The sequence below is a fragment of the Triticum urartu genome, unplaced genomic scaffold (genome assembly GCF_003073215.2).
Source record: "Triticum urartu cultivar G1812 unplaced genomic scaffold, Tu2.1 TuUngrouped_contig_5976, whole genome shotgun sequence".
NCBI classification, from domain to species: domain Eukaryota; kingdom Viridiplantae; phylum Streptophyta; class Magnoliopsida; order Poales; family Poaceae; genus Triticum; species Triticum urartu.
The window spans coordinates 1,683-17,330 of record NW_024116696.1 but is presented as its reverse complement, the minus strand read 5'-3'; the positions used below and the strand labels follow the sequence as shown (position 1 = coordinate 17,330).

The 15,648-nt window shown below is 40.3% G+C and overlaps 1 protein-coding gene across 3 annotated transcripts; it reads left to right on the top strand.

Annotated features, from left to right (window-relative positions):
- Positions 1–285: 285 nt before the first annotated feature.
- Positions 286–9,139, top strand: LOC125529961 (probable LRR receptor-like serine/threonine-protein kinase At1g56130). Of its 3 annotated transcripts, none has more exons than XM_048694382.1 (25): positions 286–436; positions 506–692; positions 791–977; positions 1,097–1,168; positions 3,102–3,173; positions 3,261–3,332; positions 3,730–3,801; positions 3,932–4,003; positions 4,096–4,167; positions 4,306–4,377; positions 4,473–4,544; positions 4,618–4,692; positions 4,810–4,881; positions 4,968–5,033; positions 5,128–5,193; positions 5,278–5,322; positions 5,461–5,525; positions 5,901–6,280; positions 6,372–6,570; positions 7,097–7,258; positions 7,342–7,460; positions 7,645–7,855; positions 7,943–8,174; positions 8,268–8,418; positions 8,572–9,139. In XM_048694382.1, exons 2-25 carry the CDS (start codon positions 548–550, stop codon positions 8,878–8,880), a joined length of 3,060 nt encoding a protein of 1,019 aa, XP_048550339.1. In that variant the 5' UTR covers positions 286–436; positions 506–547; the 3' UTR covers positions 8,881–9,139. The 3 variants fall into 3 exon arrangements, 2 of the variants coding, with proteins under 2 accessions (XP_048550339.1, XP_048550340.1); XM_048694383.1 differs by having other exon boundaries at positions 421–436; positions 509–692; XR_007292799.1 differs by lacking the exon at positions 286–436 and having other exon boundaries at positions 461–692; positions 8,345–8,418; positions 8,572–8,736.
- The last annotated feature ends 6,509 nt before the right edge of the window (positions 9,140–15,648 follow it).

Sequence of the window (15,648 nt, the reverse complement as noted above, 5' to 3'; positions counted from 1 at the left end):
GTAAATTCAGGACAATGACAAGCAATTGCAAGCACGATGAGCCTCTACTGAATTCATTCATGTGAGCTCAATCTGTTCTTGTCATCACTCGCAAAAAAAAAAAAAAAAACTGTTCTTGTCACGCCTCTTGGTCCCGGTCCAAGCCAGCCATCTGAGAGAACAGACTATTCCATTCGGGCACCGCGCATTTATGCATTCATCTATAAAATTCAGCAACACACCAGATAACAACAGCAAAAAATACTGCTAGTACCAATAACTCACTCTTCTTTTGGCGGCATTGTTGTAGGAGCAGGTGCATGCAGCTTGATCGGCGCAGGAGTATAGTAGGAGTGCTGCAGTACTAGAGTGAGTAGGGGCCGCCACCTCCATAAAAAAACAATCGCCCAGTACCCACTTGGACTTGGCTGCATGTTTCCTCCCACAGCTCCTCTGAGTATATCTCTATTCTCCTTCTCCAGCGGATGCCTGCTTTATTGTTCTGATCCATCGCCTCTTCTTCCAGTAGGCAGTAGGACTGCAATCTGACGGGGAGGAGGGGAGGGAGATGGGTCCTCCGAGTCCAAGGTGGAGCTCGTGCCTCCGCCATGGCTCCGTGCTCCTCTTGCCGCTGCTCCTTACAGCCCTATCTTCTTCCTGGAGGGCGGCCGCTCAGGCTCAGGCTCCGCCGTCGCAGACCGACCCGACCGAAGGTATGCAGTGGATTAGTAGTGGCGCGCATTCACTGCTCTTCTCTTCTCTGGTTGTTAAGCTCTGTTAATGGTCGGTGTCTTGGCGGGGTGGGATGCAGCGGCGGCGGTGAACGCGATACTGGGGAAGCTGGGGCTGTTGGCGCCGGCGTCGTGGAACATCAGCGGCAACCCCTGCAGCGGCGCCGCCACGGACGACACGCCGCTGGACGACAACCCCAACTTCAACCCGGCCATCAAGTGCGACTGCACCGACCAGAACGGCACCCTCTGCCACGTCACCAGACTGTAAGCTAGCCCTTCCTCTCTCGCCATCCGTTCCATATTTTTCTCGTCTGCTGTATTGCCGACGGCTCGGCTGGTCAGTTGGAGAGGATGAACAATTTGCTCTTGGTTGGGTGGAGCAGGAAGATAAACTCGCTGGACGCGGCTGGCCCCATCCCGGAAGAGCTGAGGAACCTCACCCACCTCATCAAACTGTATGTGCTATCCACTTCTAGGCTCAAGAGTGTTCACCAACAACCACTGTTCACCAAGCAATACTACTATATTACCAAGTTAAAACCCCACGCCTTGATTAGCTAGACATCTTAGCTCAACGTACTACTATGTATATTACTTGCATGCACGATGTGGTGGATGAATTTTGTTTTCTGATTAAATATGAATTTTGCTTTCTGATTAAACATGAATATTTGATGTTATTCGGAATCGATACAACAGTTTATGGATTTTTTGAATATTAAAACTCTTATGGGAAAAAATATGCGAGTTTGGATTCCCAGGATTCTAATCCATATGAAGTTCTGGTAAGAGCTCGTTTGTGGCATGCCTCATAAAAAACATTTTCTTTTACTAAAGCTTCATGTAAATTTGAATTACTAGTCTGAGTATAAACATAGTACATCAACTTGAACTCGAATAACAAAAACATCTGCCCCTCAAGTGTCTATATTTCATCTCTTACCTCTACCAAAAGAGGTCTTGATGATGACCTGACAAAGTTTAGCACAAGTGGCAGTCCATGTACCATAAAAATAAATTAAAAAAATAGAGGGGCGGGGGGTTTAAATATTCCATTAAAAGGATTAAGATTGTAGGAATTCTGAAAACTAGTACACATAACAGTCTGAAAAAATAATCTAGGATGCCTTATAATTAGTAAATCTAGAAAACCATGGAATTTGTAAAGTTGCTAAGTTTATTTCTAATTTATTCATTTTAAAAAACCATACTTTCCAATATTTTTTCTAGAAATATTATTGATAAATATAAAGTTTCATTTTCCTAAATTTATATGCAAGTATTCATTAGAAAATTTTAAAATAATGTTTAGTTTCCTACACTAGAATTTTTTCCTAAGTTTTTCAAAAAAATAACCTATTTTATCCATTTTATCTTCAGATTACTAAACTTAAAATAAAGGACTCATTTTTTTGCATTTTCCCTGATTTTATTGATTTTCTCCCATTTTTTCTATTGACTTTGTTGCAACTCATGGGAAACTGCCTTTATGTCACGCCAAAACCACTTTCAGTGTGCCAAAATCAAAATTGGATAGTTTTGTCAGTTGACGGACCAAAAATCTTTGGCAGTATAAAAGTTCAAAGACTATGCTTAAACTTTAGTGATAGTCAACAGACAAAGACATGTCTTTTCTCCATGGGGATTTGTTTTAGAGTGATTCTCATTGGGGAAATGTGATGGTGACCTTGAAAGACAAAAATAACTCGAGATAACTACTGGGCCGGGTCCAGTGGGTCTTAAAGGACCCATGCCTTTTTTCAGCTCAGCCCGGCCCTCTCGCGTATAGTTTTCAGCCCATCTGGCTATCCCTTCAATCCATCGTTCCATTCCAGCATTCCACCACCAAAATGTCGTTCGCTCAAAAAAAAAAAAAGCCGGCGAGGTTTGCCGGGAATCGGCGCCGGCGCGCTCCGGCTCTCTTCCAGGGCGCAGTGGGCTTGCCTCCCCGCCCGACGCAACGGCGAGTCCGTCGCTGCTGCTCAGATTTTAAGCTTCAAAGACAGTAGAGTGGCCCCAGTGCGCCACCGGTGTTCTGCAACGGAGGTATGCTCTCTTCACATGGCAGTGGTGCGGATTGGCTCCATCGAGCACAAATATATCGGCGAGGATTATAAACCTAATAACAGTCAGCGCCTAGAATATTACAGCCGATTGTTCCACACAAATATTTCCAGTTTCCATTGGGTGAAAAAATCGGGCCAAGTTCTACAACCATAGTATACTGTGCAGTTTATCAAATTGGTGTTGAATTATTGGTTTTCAGTTACGACGAGCACCGAAGAAAGATCGGTACATTGCGGACTAGATGTACCTGTTTTGGATCACCCAAACTTGGTGTGAGATGTATGTGATTAACGTTGTTTGTCTCTGATCTTGTCATTTCAGGGACTTCAGGAAAAATAGCTTGACCGGCCCGTTGCCAGCGTTCATCGGAGAACTGACTGCGCTGAAGTACATGTAAGGCTTTCGACGACTCAACACCTTTTGTGCATTACTCGTCTTGATTTCAGCCGATCTCACACTCTTTTCCTCTAATGTCGCAAGAACCGTGGGCACCAATGCATTATCCGGACCTGTCCCAAAGGAGCTTTGGAATCTTACAGATCTCGTATCAGTGTAAGATCCAATCTTGTCTTCTGATGAGTAATGTTAAATATTGATAGTATCTTCTAATCAGGTTTCAATTTTTTGATCATTTCTTTGTATCAGTTGTATGAGTTCGGGAGTATAATCAGTTAATCACTCACACAAAAGTGCATGACATTGTATACTGTGGGCTTGAATTTTGCATAGACAGCATAGCAACACTACGGTCTAAGTAGAGCAATAGAGTATGTTCTTTTATGTGTCTTCCTGTTCATGCAAACTGAAACAGTTGGAATAGAAAACCTAACCAAATCAGAGTGCCTTTCTCTTCAAATATCGAGCAGCATTTGGACTTGTAAAAGGGATTTAGTGGCACTTCCTTTTTAATATTGCTCTAGTGTTGACCTGGTTTATCTCGTGCTTTCAGTGCATTGGGCTCAAACCATTTTAACGGCTCACTTCCAGACGAGCTGGGAAAATTGACAAAACTTCAACAGCTGTAAGTAATCTATTTACTCACTTTTACATTGCCATTTGCACATGCCCGCATGATCATCAGTGTTCTCTGCATTGTCCAGATCGATAATAGTCTTCTTGAATGGAAAATGATGTATGTCTTTGGAATGTAGGTACATTGATAGTAATGACTTCACTGGTCCTCTACCAGAGGCGCTGTCCCAGCTTACGAACCTGTCAACCTTGTAATTTTCCAAACCAAGATATCAGTGTAATTTATACTAAGGTTTCAACTTTCAACCAATAATCTAGGACACTCTTGTCATCGTGAATCCAGGTGGGCATCAGACAATAGTTTCACCGGGCAAATACCTGACTTTCTTGGGAGTTTGACCAACATGACCCAACTGTAAGATATATGCTCCACCAATCACTAATATTAAATGTTTCTCGAACTTTTTCTTAGCATAAATGGTAGCCAAGGACATTAATAAATAGAAATGGTTTGTATTGCTTCTTTGTTAACAAAATATGTATGAGCTTGTAGGAGGCTCCAAGGGAACTCTTTTCAAGGACCGATTCCCAGAAGTCTTTCTAATCTTATCAAGTTGACAAGCCTGTAAGTTTTAGTAGTTTCAGTTTCACTAGCTGTGTTCTCATTGCAAAGATAAGCTTGTGGCACTGACAGACGCATTGAGTGTCTGAATATAACAGGAGAATAGGCGATATTGTAAATGGAAGCTCTTCAATGGCATTTGTCGGAAACATGACATCTTTGGGTGAACTGTATGACACGTGCTTTTTACTTTCCTTTCCATGTTAGTTTAAGATCCTGATCATTAAACTATTTGACCTGCAGAGTATTGAGGAACAGCAAGATATCTGACACACTTGCATCAGTAGACTTCTCCAAATTTGTAAATTTGACTTTACTGTAAGCATTCTCCTTATCAGAAAAATCAGAGTCCAACGGAAGCCTTTCTACTATGGTATAATTTCAGTTAAAAGCGCGGTACTTTGTTGTCTGATACTCCTTGTCCCATTGGTGCAGGGATTTGAGTTTTAACAATATCACAGGCCAAATGCCTCGGTCAATCTTTGATCTTCCTATGCTTAGTTATCTGTAAGCGCATTACTTGTTAGCATTTTCTCATAATGTTTCTTTTGAATCATGTTTCTCTAATGTTTGCAAATATTCCTCTTCATCAGATTTCTTGGCAATAATAGCCTTTCGGGAAGTCTACCAGCTACGAAATCTCCTCTACTTGCCAATTTGTATGACCATATGCTCCTTGATTTTCACTTCATATTGGCCTCTACAAGAAAATATGTCTCGATCTACTTACTAATTTGTTGTGTTCATTTTCAGAGATTTTTCATACAACCACCTCTCAGGAAGCTTTCCTTCTTGGGTTACCCAGAAAAACCTACAATTGTATGCTTCATGATTATTACTGATTAAAGATACATAGCCAGTCTGATTGAATTAAGCAACAAAATCTGATTTTTTGTGCTTTAGGAATTTGGTGGCAAACGACTTTGTGATCGATAGCTCCAATAACAGGTACTTGCTGCATTTCATTTACTCCTGCCAAAATCATGTAGGAACAAATATTCATCTCAGTGTGTTTTTTGAAGAATAATATATCCATCTGAGCTTGTAAGTGGAATTGAAAAATATTCACTTTTTTCCCATTTGCAGTGTTTTGCCATTTGGGTTGAATTGTCTTCAGCGAAATACCCCCTGTTCTCTTGGCTCTCCGCACTGTAAGCTTTCAACTCTTTGCATCTTTTAGTACACTACAGTAATTTTAGACCCTTAATTGCAGATTCCCAAGTAAAGATTAGGGCATGTACAATGGTGCTATCTTAGGAGTGCCACGTAGGATAAATGATGAGGTGGAGGAGAGAGAACTCATAAGAAAAGGCTTGTCTTCTCTTATTTAAGAGAAGACAAGAGATGATCTCTTAGCACAATATGTCTCACCACATTTTTAGGAATAACCAGTTGTTGAAGATAAAGCTAAGAGATGACCCATTGTAGACTTTTTTTTGTCATCTCTAAATTACATGCAAGACTTAAGACAAGACTATCTTATCAACCATTGTACATGCCCTTACTGTTTTGTAACTTGTGTGCAGCTTCCTCCTTAGCGGTGGACTGTGGTGGTAGTAGAACCATATCAGGCTCAGACAATGCCATGTATCAGGCTGATAATGCCAATCTTGGTGCTGCATCATATTATGTTGGGGGTGCACCTATCTGGGGTGTTAGCAGTAGTGGAAGATTCATGGACCCACCCAATGGAAGTTACATAATCTACAGTTCACGCCAATTTCAGAACACACTAGATTCTGGACTGTTCCAAACAGCAAGGATGTCACCATCATCTTTGAGATACTATGGCATTGGACTCGAGAACGGAAACTATACAGTGACACTTCAGTTTGCAGAGTTTGACTCCCCTGATCCCCAAGCTTGGAAAAGCAGAGCGAGAAGAGTTTTTGATATCTATCTCCAGGTAGCTTAGAAGCTTAAATTTCTCTGCTGTCTGATATTTTTAGCTCATCTACTGTGAAACCAATACATTCTTTTGATTGGTGTCTGTATAGGGAGAGCGCAGGGAGCAGAACTTCGACATAAGAAAGGCTGCAGGAGGGAAATCTTTCGTTGTTGTAAAGAAGCAGTATGTTGTTCCTGTGGTAAAAAACTTCCTTGAGATTCATCTCTTCTGGGCTGGCAAGGGTACTTGCTGCATTCCTACTCAAGGCTACTATGGGCCTGCAATATCGGCTTTGAGCGCAACCCCAAGTACGAACCTGAACTGGAACTTCTTTGTTCTACACTGCCATCTTGAAGTCAAATTTGAACTAAAACCACGTCACTTATTTTGGGACGGAGGTAGTACTTGTATAACACAGTGGCCAAGGAAACATGTCACTGTAGTATCGATAGTGCCAGTGTTTTTCACTTCTACCACTGGTGTATTTAATATCTAAAATTGAACATGAAACTTTGATGTGAAAGATACTTACAATTTGAAATTAGTAATCAATCTTTTTTGTGACCGTTTCCATTAAAAAGATTAAGTGGTGCTCTGTAATATAGTTCATGCCAGTGTATGCTCACTGGTTGATTCATGTCTAAACAAGTTGAATGTTTTCTATTTCAATTGGAAATTAGCATAAATGTTGGAAGACCCATGATGAGGGTAGAAATTCTACACGATTCACTTTTGTATTTGATGTAATCATAACTGTGTTAAATTGCTCGTCTTGCATTGCAACTAAGCATCATTCATTGTTTTGCATACTCAAACTAAGTTAACTTTTTTCAGATTTCATCCCTACTGTGCATTACTCTGTGGACAACAAGAGCAGCAGTAAAACTGGTGTGATCGTTGGAGTTGTAATTGGTGTTGCTGTTTGTTTGCTGGCTGCTCTTGCTGGAGTCTTTGTATGGAGGCAGAAAAGGAAAAAAATATTATTGGAGTTAGAAGGTACTCCTTGATATTCCAGGATCATATTGTTTACTTTCCTGTAGACAGAATTATGCTAAGGATCATTTTTGTCTGTTGTGCAGAGCTGTACACTATAGTTGGAAGACCAAATGTATTCAGTTATAGTGAGCTAAGATCAGCCACAGAAAATTTTGATTCCAGTAACCTACTTGGTGAAGGAGGATATGGATCAGTTTACAAGGTTGGTTCGTTTTACTATATATCTGTATTTGGTAAATGCTTAGAAACTGCTTGGTCATAATCTGAACTTGAACTTAGTATACATCTGTCAGATGATATGCGTAAATTCATCATTGTCAAGTGTATTCATTTGCTAGAACCTGGTCAAAGCCTGACCTTAATTGATTAGTGCAACTTCCTTGCAGGGTAAGTTAAGTGATGGTAGAGTGGTGGCAGTGAAGCAGCTCTCTGAATCATCTAATCAGGGGAAACTTCAATTTGCTACGGAAATAGAGACTATATCAAGGGTGCAACACCGTAATCTCGTGAAGTTGTATGGCTGCTGCCTCGAGAGCAAGACACCGCTGTTGGTTTATGAGTGCCTGGAGAATGGAAGCCTTGATCACGCGCTGTTTGGTATGATTTCATTCAAGATCGACTATGACTCTGCTGTGTTGAACCTTAATTTTATAAAAATTAAAGCCCCTCAATGTTTATCTTCAGGAAAGGGAGGCTTGAACCTAGACTGGCCAAGACGATTCGAGATATGCTTAGGCATAGCAAGAGGTATAGCTTATCTCCACGAGGAGTCGAGCGTCCGCATTGTGCACAGGGACATTAAGGCCAGCAATGTCTTGCTAGATGCCGATCTCAACCCAAAGATCTCTGATTTCGGGCTTGCCAAGCTTTATGATGACAAGAAGACTCATGTGAGCACAAAAGTTGCAGGCACATTGTAAGTGCATCTCCATCGACGCAGCCCTCATGAGTTTGTCAAATTTGTTTGTAAATGTTCTGACGGTGATTGGTTGGCTTTCCTTTTCCAAAGTGGCTACCTTGCACCTGAGTATGCCATGAGAGGTCACATGACTGAGAAGATTGATGTTTTTGCATTCGGTGTGGTAGCGCTGGAGATTGTTGCTGGTGAATCAAACCATCACACTACGCTTGAAGAGGAGACAACTTATATATTTGAAAAGGTAAAGATCAATAAAAGCCACAGTACGTTCGAAAGTTAAATTTTGAAATGTTCTCGAAAGTAAAGCAGCAGCTGTGCTTTGGTCGGTGTATTGTCGGCAAGATCTACAGTTGAAATTTGTACTACAATCACTGAAACTGTCTGATGTTTTCAGGTGTGGGATCTTTACGAGAACGGCAACCCTCTGGACTTCGTGGACCCCAAGCTCTCGAAGTTCAACAGCGAGGAGGTGCTCCGGGTGATCCGCGTCGCGCTCATCTGCACCCAGGGATCGCCCCACCGACGGCCGTCCATGTCAAGGGTAGTGTCGATGCTCACGGGAGACGCCGACATGGCCGGGGAGGAGGTGATCAAGCCGAGCTACATCACGGAGTGGCATGGCCACGCTGCAGGTGGGGATGCCACGCCGGCGACCGAAAACCCGTCGCCGATGTTCACCTCCATCATCGACGAGGGCAGGTGAGGTGCGTGCGCGCGCCAAGGTGTTTGCTATGTAGTTGTCATCGTCAGGTGGTAGTATGGGCGAAGGAGAGTATTTTTATTTTCTTCTGCCGCGAATGCTAAATTATTTTCCTGCTCTATGAATGCAATAGCTTCCCAGATATATGTAAGCAGAAGATCTCCTTGCACATGCTCTACATGTACAGCACAGGACAATGGGCCCCATTGTCATTGACTTTGCAGTGATACTATGCACTGGGTGTCTTAATTACTTGATCTTCCTATGGTTCTGTAGGTGCACATCACATCTATTTATACATCAAAGCTGAAACACTTTGTCCAGCAATTCAAGCTTGTTGCCTGATACTTTTTTCTTCAGATTTTGTACGCTCCGAGAGTAAGCAGGGAAGAGGAAGAAAGAGAGAGCACAAGAGCACTAGGAAATGGAACATGGAGGAAAGCTTAACTCTTTTGTTTTCACCTCTAGTGTTGGAGGTGCAAATATTTAGTTTTGTGCTTTCCTGATCTCCCATTCCTATGGTTCTTGAGCACTCCTCCCTCTTCCCTTTGGCTTGCGCAATAGATAAATGCACAAATCATAGATATGTATGCACATACTTAAATAATCTGAGATCTAGCTAGAAGGCTAGTCGAGAAGAGGAAGAAAAGAGAGCCTGAGAGCAGTGGGAATGGGAACATGGAGGAAACCCTAACTTGCTTTGTTTTCACCTCTAGTGTAGGAGGTGATAATTCAGCTTGGTGTTTCCTGATGCCTCCTATTCCTATTGTTCTCATGCACTCCTTCCTTTTCTTTTGGCTTGCTTGGTTGCTTTAGCTATGTGCACACATATCCAATGTGAGATCTCAAAAGCAAGCTAGGAAGAGGAAGAAAGAGAGGGCCTAAGAGCGGTGGGAATGAGAACATAGAGGAAATCCTAACTTATTGATTCTTCATCACTTGTGTTGTGATGGAAATTTTGTTTGGTATTTCCCGATGCCTCTCATTCCTATCGTTCTTATGCACTCCTTCCTCTTCCTTCTTGTTTGCTAAATTGCTTTAGCAGAAAAAAAACATATATGCGCATATATTCATGTTATATGAGATGTCTAATGTGAGACAGGAAGTGGAAGAAAAAAAGGCCTAAGAGCGGTGAGCACGGGAACATGATGGAAGGCTAAAGACCTTAGATCCTTGTCTAACAGAGGCTTTGTTTTGAGTTTTCATGTAGCCACACATGCCTATTTTTTTAACCTTGCCACCCATGCCTATTGTTCTTTGGTTCTCCTTCCTCTCCCTTTTGGATCACACAACATAAAAAGGATTCATAGTGTTAAAATGATTTCGTTCAAGTTCATACACCCCGCATAGTTAGATTGCTAATTTTAGTCTTTGTTTCTCTAGCATGCCTTAATCCATTCACAAGATAAGATGTCGGCTTAACATGCAAACTGCTTTATACTTGATAATTTGGTAGTATTGTTTCATTTGGAAGATTCTACTTGCACCATGAAACACACCAAGACATTTAATTTACCTGTCAGATAGTACATACATGAAGTACACGTCGCTATATCTGGAAAAGAGCCAATTAGTTGTAGAAACATAAATAAACACACTTTTAGGCTTGTTAAGATGAGACACAACTTTAATACATACAATGATGCAGATTCTACACTAGTTCCCTTTGAACTCACGATGTACAGAAAATTGTATCAATGAGACACCAATGCCGACCATTGTAGATAGGAGTCATAGCAGAAATTAGAGTGGCAAAGATGATAGTCAGCTCATAAAACATGTAACAACACATGCATTGCAGCTTGTTTTTAGCATCCACCCTGTAAAATGATCTAAATAAGCAAACTGTTCCTAAAGATCTCACACATGCACATAGCAAACGAATGGATACATACGCAGGCTAGCGAGGAACAACCACTTCGAAAACTCTAAAATCCAATGGAATTTGTACACAATCATAAAATGATGTTTTTTATAGATTGTTTATACGTGCGGGATAAGGCCCCACTCTTGAACCTCGGTGGATGTTTGCATTGCAACGGTGATTGATCTTCAAGTCATGGCACAAGGTTGTAACTGGGAAGTCCTTTGATGGGTGGAAGAAGTAATGAAATATCTTAGGACCTCGTTCTTTGTGTCTAAACATTGTCCCTAAAATACTAGGTGGTTCATCATGTTGCTTAGGCGATCCATGTTGAACCGATGTATACAATGTGTTTTCCTCATAGGGGTTGTGGCTAATGATTTCCTTGGAGATACATTTTCCTATTTTCCCTCCTTCCATGTATGTTGTTGTGTACAACCTTCATAATTTGGATACTAAATTACTTATAGAACAATAACCCTAGCCATATACACATTTTATCTCTTGATAAAATGGCATATATACATTTGGTTTTACTAATATGATATCTCTAGAATCATGGACTAATCATATTTTTCATCTGTAATGGTGTACCTCGGCTCTGAAATACCTGTGTAAAAATTTGTTGCCACTTCAATGCCACCCCCATTGTTCTATATTGTTTCCAAGTTTACTTGTTTAATTTGTTCAGGTTTATATTATTTTATCTCATGACTTCTTATTGCTACACTTCTTCATACTGTATAAATGCACATGCCGATATGGATATTATGTACTAGTTTTAGATATGGGTAACAGGGTAAGCAAAAGAGATTTCCATTCAGTTGCTCTAATTTATGAGTAGAGGACAATAGGACAGGGCTCCGTGATTATGAGGCCCCACCATCATTGAAAATACAATTATGCCTCATGCACTCCCCTATGGTTCTCCATATGGTGCACCACTTGTTATTTATACCTCAAAGTTGAAACACTTTTTCCAGCAATTCAAGGTTGTTATTTGAGAGTTTTTGATTCGTTAGATTTGTAGGCTCCGAGATTAAGCATGAAGAGAAGGAAATCCCTCCTTGTACGTTTGCACCTCTAGTGTTGGAGGTGCAAATATTTTTCATGGATCCTTTATTGATGCCTCCCATTCCTGTTGTCCTTGTGCACTCCTTCCTCTTCCTTTTGTCTTATACAATAGCTTTGGTGGAGAATCAATAGACATGAGTCCACATATTTGGTTAAGTGGAGAGCTTGAAGGCGAGTCGAAAAGTGTTAGAAAAGAGAGCATAATTAAGAACAGTGGGAGTGGGAACATGGAGAAAAGTCTAACTTGCTTTGTTTCCACCTCTAGTGTTGGAGGTGAGAACTCACTTTGGTGTTTTCCAAGGCTCTCATTCCTATATTGTTCTCAAGCACTCCTTCCTCTTCCCTTTTGGCTTGGTTGGTTGTTGAAGCTTAAAAACCAAACATATGTGTGCACATATTTCATGTCAGACGTCAAAAAATGAGGTAGCAAGAGGAAGAAAGAGAGGGCTTAAGAGCAGTGGGAGTGATAACATAGAGGAAATCCTAACTTATTGGTTCTTCACCTCTAGTATTGAGGTGGCAATTCAGTTTGGTATTTCCCTATGTGTCTCATTCCTATCGTTCTTAGGCACTCCTTCCTCTTCCTTTTTGTTTGCTAAATCGCTTTAGCAAAAGAATGCATATGGATAACATGAAGAGGACCAAAAGGTGGGCATGGGAACATGATGGAAGGCTAAAGCTCTCACCTCTCAGTTCCTGTGTAACAAAGTAAGATACTTTGGTTGATTTTCCCTGATGCCTACCATCCCTATTATTCTTTGGTGTGCCTTCCTCTTCCTTTTGGATCATACAAAATGAAAATGATTCGTAGTACAATATGATTTGATCAAGTTCATTAGCCCTACATAGTTGGATTGCTATCTTCTATGTTTATTTATTTGTTGGCATTCCTTATTCCATAACGACACACATGTGTAGCTCCAGATTATTCCGCACATGGGTCCTTTTTTAGGCTTCCACACATGAGTCCTTATATATATATGAAGTATACCTCTCTATGTCCAAAAAGGGCCTTTGTAGAAACATAAACAAGCACATTTTCAGAATTAACAAGATGAGACACATGACTTTAACACATAGGATGGTTCTTTATATTGATCTCATGTTGGAGAGTAAACCACATCAATGACATACCACTGCTAACTCAGAGTATGAGCAGAAATCAGAGGGAGAAAGGTGGTAAGGGCACACAAAATTGGCTTGCTTGGCTTTGATTAGAAACCAAATATATGTGTGTGTGCACATCTTCAATGTGAAATATCAAAAGCGATCTAGGAAAAGGAAGTAAGAGAGAGCTTAATAGCAATGGGAATGATAACGCATAGAAAAACGTAACCTACCGGTTCTTTACCTCTTTTGTTGAGGTGGAAATCCCATTTCATATTTCCCGATACCTCTCATTCCTATTGTTCTTAAGCGCTCTTCCTCTTACTATTTGTTTGGTAGATTGTTTAGCAATAAAGTAAACATATATGTTGATATATTCATATGATATGAGATGTCCACTGTGAGACAGGAAGATGAAGTAACAAGAGCCTAAGAGCAGTGTGCATGGGAACATGATGGAAGGCTAAAGCTCTCATTCCTCATCTAACACTAGAGGATGCTTTGGTCTGAGTTTTCCTGATGCCTCCCATGCCTATTGTTCTTTGGTGCTCCTTCCTCTTCCTTTTGGATCACACAACACGAGAAGGATTCATAATATAACATGATTTGGTTCAAGTTCATATACTCTACGTAGTAGGAATGTTATTTTTTTGCTGTTTTTCTGGCATTCCTTAATCCATGGTATGGTAAGATGGCGGATTGCTAACTAGTTTATACTTTAAAATATAGTATAGTATAGTAAACTACATTTCAAATTCTACAAATAGAACAAAACATGTTTTAGCCCCGGATTATTCTGCACACGAGTCCATATCATTCCAAGGCAATTAATATAAATTAAATATACATCTAGATCTGGAAAAAAAATCCACGTAGTCAAAGAAACATACACTAGCACCTTTTTAAATTTAGCAAGATAAGAAAGATGAGACACACAACTTTAACACATACAATGGTACATATTCTTCACTCGTTCCATTAAGTTGAAATCAATCTGGATATGAATCAGATCAATGACACACCACTCCTCACCATTGAAGCTAAGAATAGGAGCAGAAATCAGAGTGGGAAATATTCTAATTAGCAAACATAACATGTAAACTATATGCATTTCAGATTATCTTTAGCATTAATTAGCTTCCACCCTGTAAAATGATCTTAAATCACATAAACTGTTCCTATAGAGTTCACACATGGGCATAAAAAATGGACAAGTAACACATACTAGCAAGAAGCAACCATAACTATGAAATGATTCATCAACAGCTTCACAAATTCTAAACTCCAATGGAATTTGTACACTTGAGCATAACACTGTGTTTTTAACATACTATTTAGACGCGCAACTTATTTTCTCCACTCTCGAACCTCAATGCATGTTCACATCACAACTTGGGTGATTTGATCCAAGGGATGGTGGCCGAGCCACAAGGTTGTAACTGTGAAGTACTTTGCGGCTAGAAGAAGTACCGAGCTATCTTAAGGATCTCACTCTTACTTTGTGTCTGAACCTTGTCCCCAAAATACTAGGTGGTGCAGTGTATTGCCTAGGTGAACCATGCTGAATTGATGTGGATAGTGAGTTTAGACAAGTACTTGACGTCTTGACCAATATGCTTCCACCAAGGGATCATGGCTGATGATTCTTGTTTTCCTATCTATCCTATGTATCTGTGTGTAGCCTACATAATTTGGATGCAAAATTACTTACAGAACAACAAACATGTATATTGTTTCCTCTAGAAATGACATGTACAACCGTTCTATTTTTACTACTGCATAATCTGTTTAATCATGGGCTGATCACATTATCATCTATTCTAGTGTAGCTAATATATGAAGTCCATGTGTACCAATTGTAATCGAAATGTTCTTTTCCATCCTTTCATATTTTTCCTATGTTTAATTTGTAAAAATTCATATTTTCTTTTAGATCATAAATTTTGCTTGCTACCTTTTTTGCTTCATATTATTCTTATATTTTACCCATAACATTTGGTTCTATATATGTGCACAATTTGATAAAATGATATATCAGATTTCGGATGTTGGTAAGCAAAAGATCTCCCTGCATGTGATGTGAATTAAGAGTACATGACAATAGGACAAGGCCCAGTTATTGTGTGGCCCCATTGTCTCTGGTTATAGAATGGTGCCACATGCACTGTGAGTCTTCCATGCTTGCTCTTCTTAAGTTTCTCTATAGAGTTGCCTACAGTCTATTTATAGTTTGAAACACTTAGTCCAACACTTTAAGCTTAGTGTTTACTTATTTGAGAGTTTCGTAAGCACTGAGAGTAAGCTGTGAAGAAGTAGACGAAAGAGAGATCTTAAGAGCGCTAGGAATGGGAATATGGAGGAATGCCAAACTTATTTGTTTTCACCTCTAGTATTGGGGGTGCAAATGTTATGTTTGGTGTTTTCCCGATGCCTCCCATTCCTATGGTTCTTGAGCACTCCTTCCTCTTCTCTTTCTCCTGCACAATAGATTAATTCATAAATATGTGTGCACATACTTAGATAATCTGAGATCTAGAACGCTAGTTGAGAAGAGGAAGAAAAGAGAGCCTGAGAGCAGTGGGAATGGGAACATGGAGGAAACCCTAAATGGAACGGTTGAAGTTGCAGCTGTCGTACCATCTTCACCATTGGCAGCTACAATATTTCATCTACTGATTCAATTCAACCTCAACTTCAGAGCTTCTAGGTACAGATTCTGCACATGG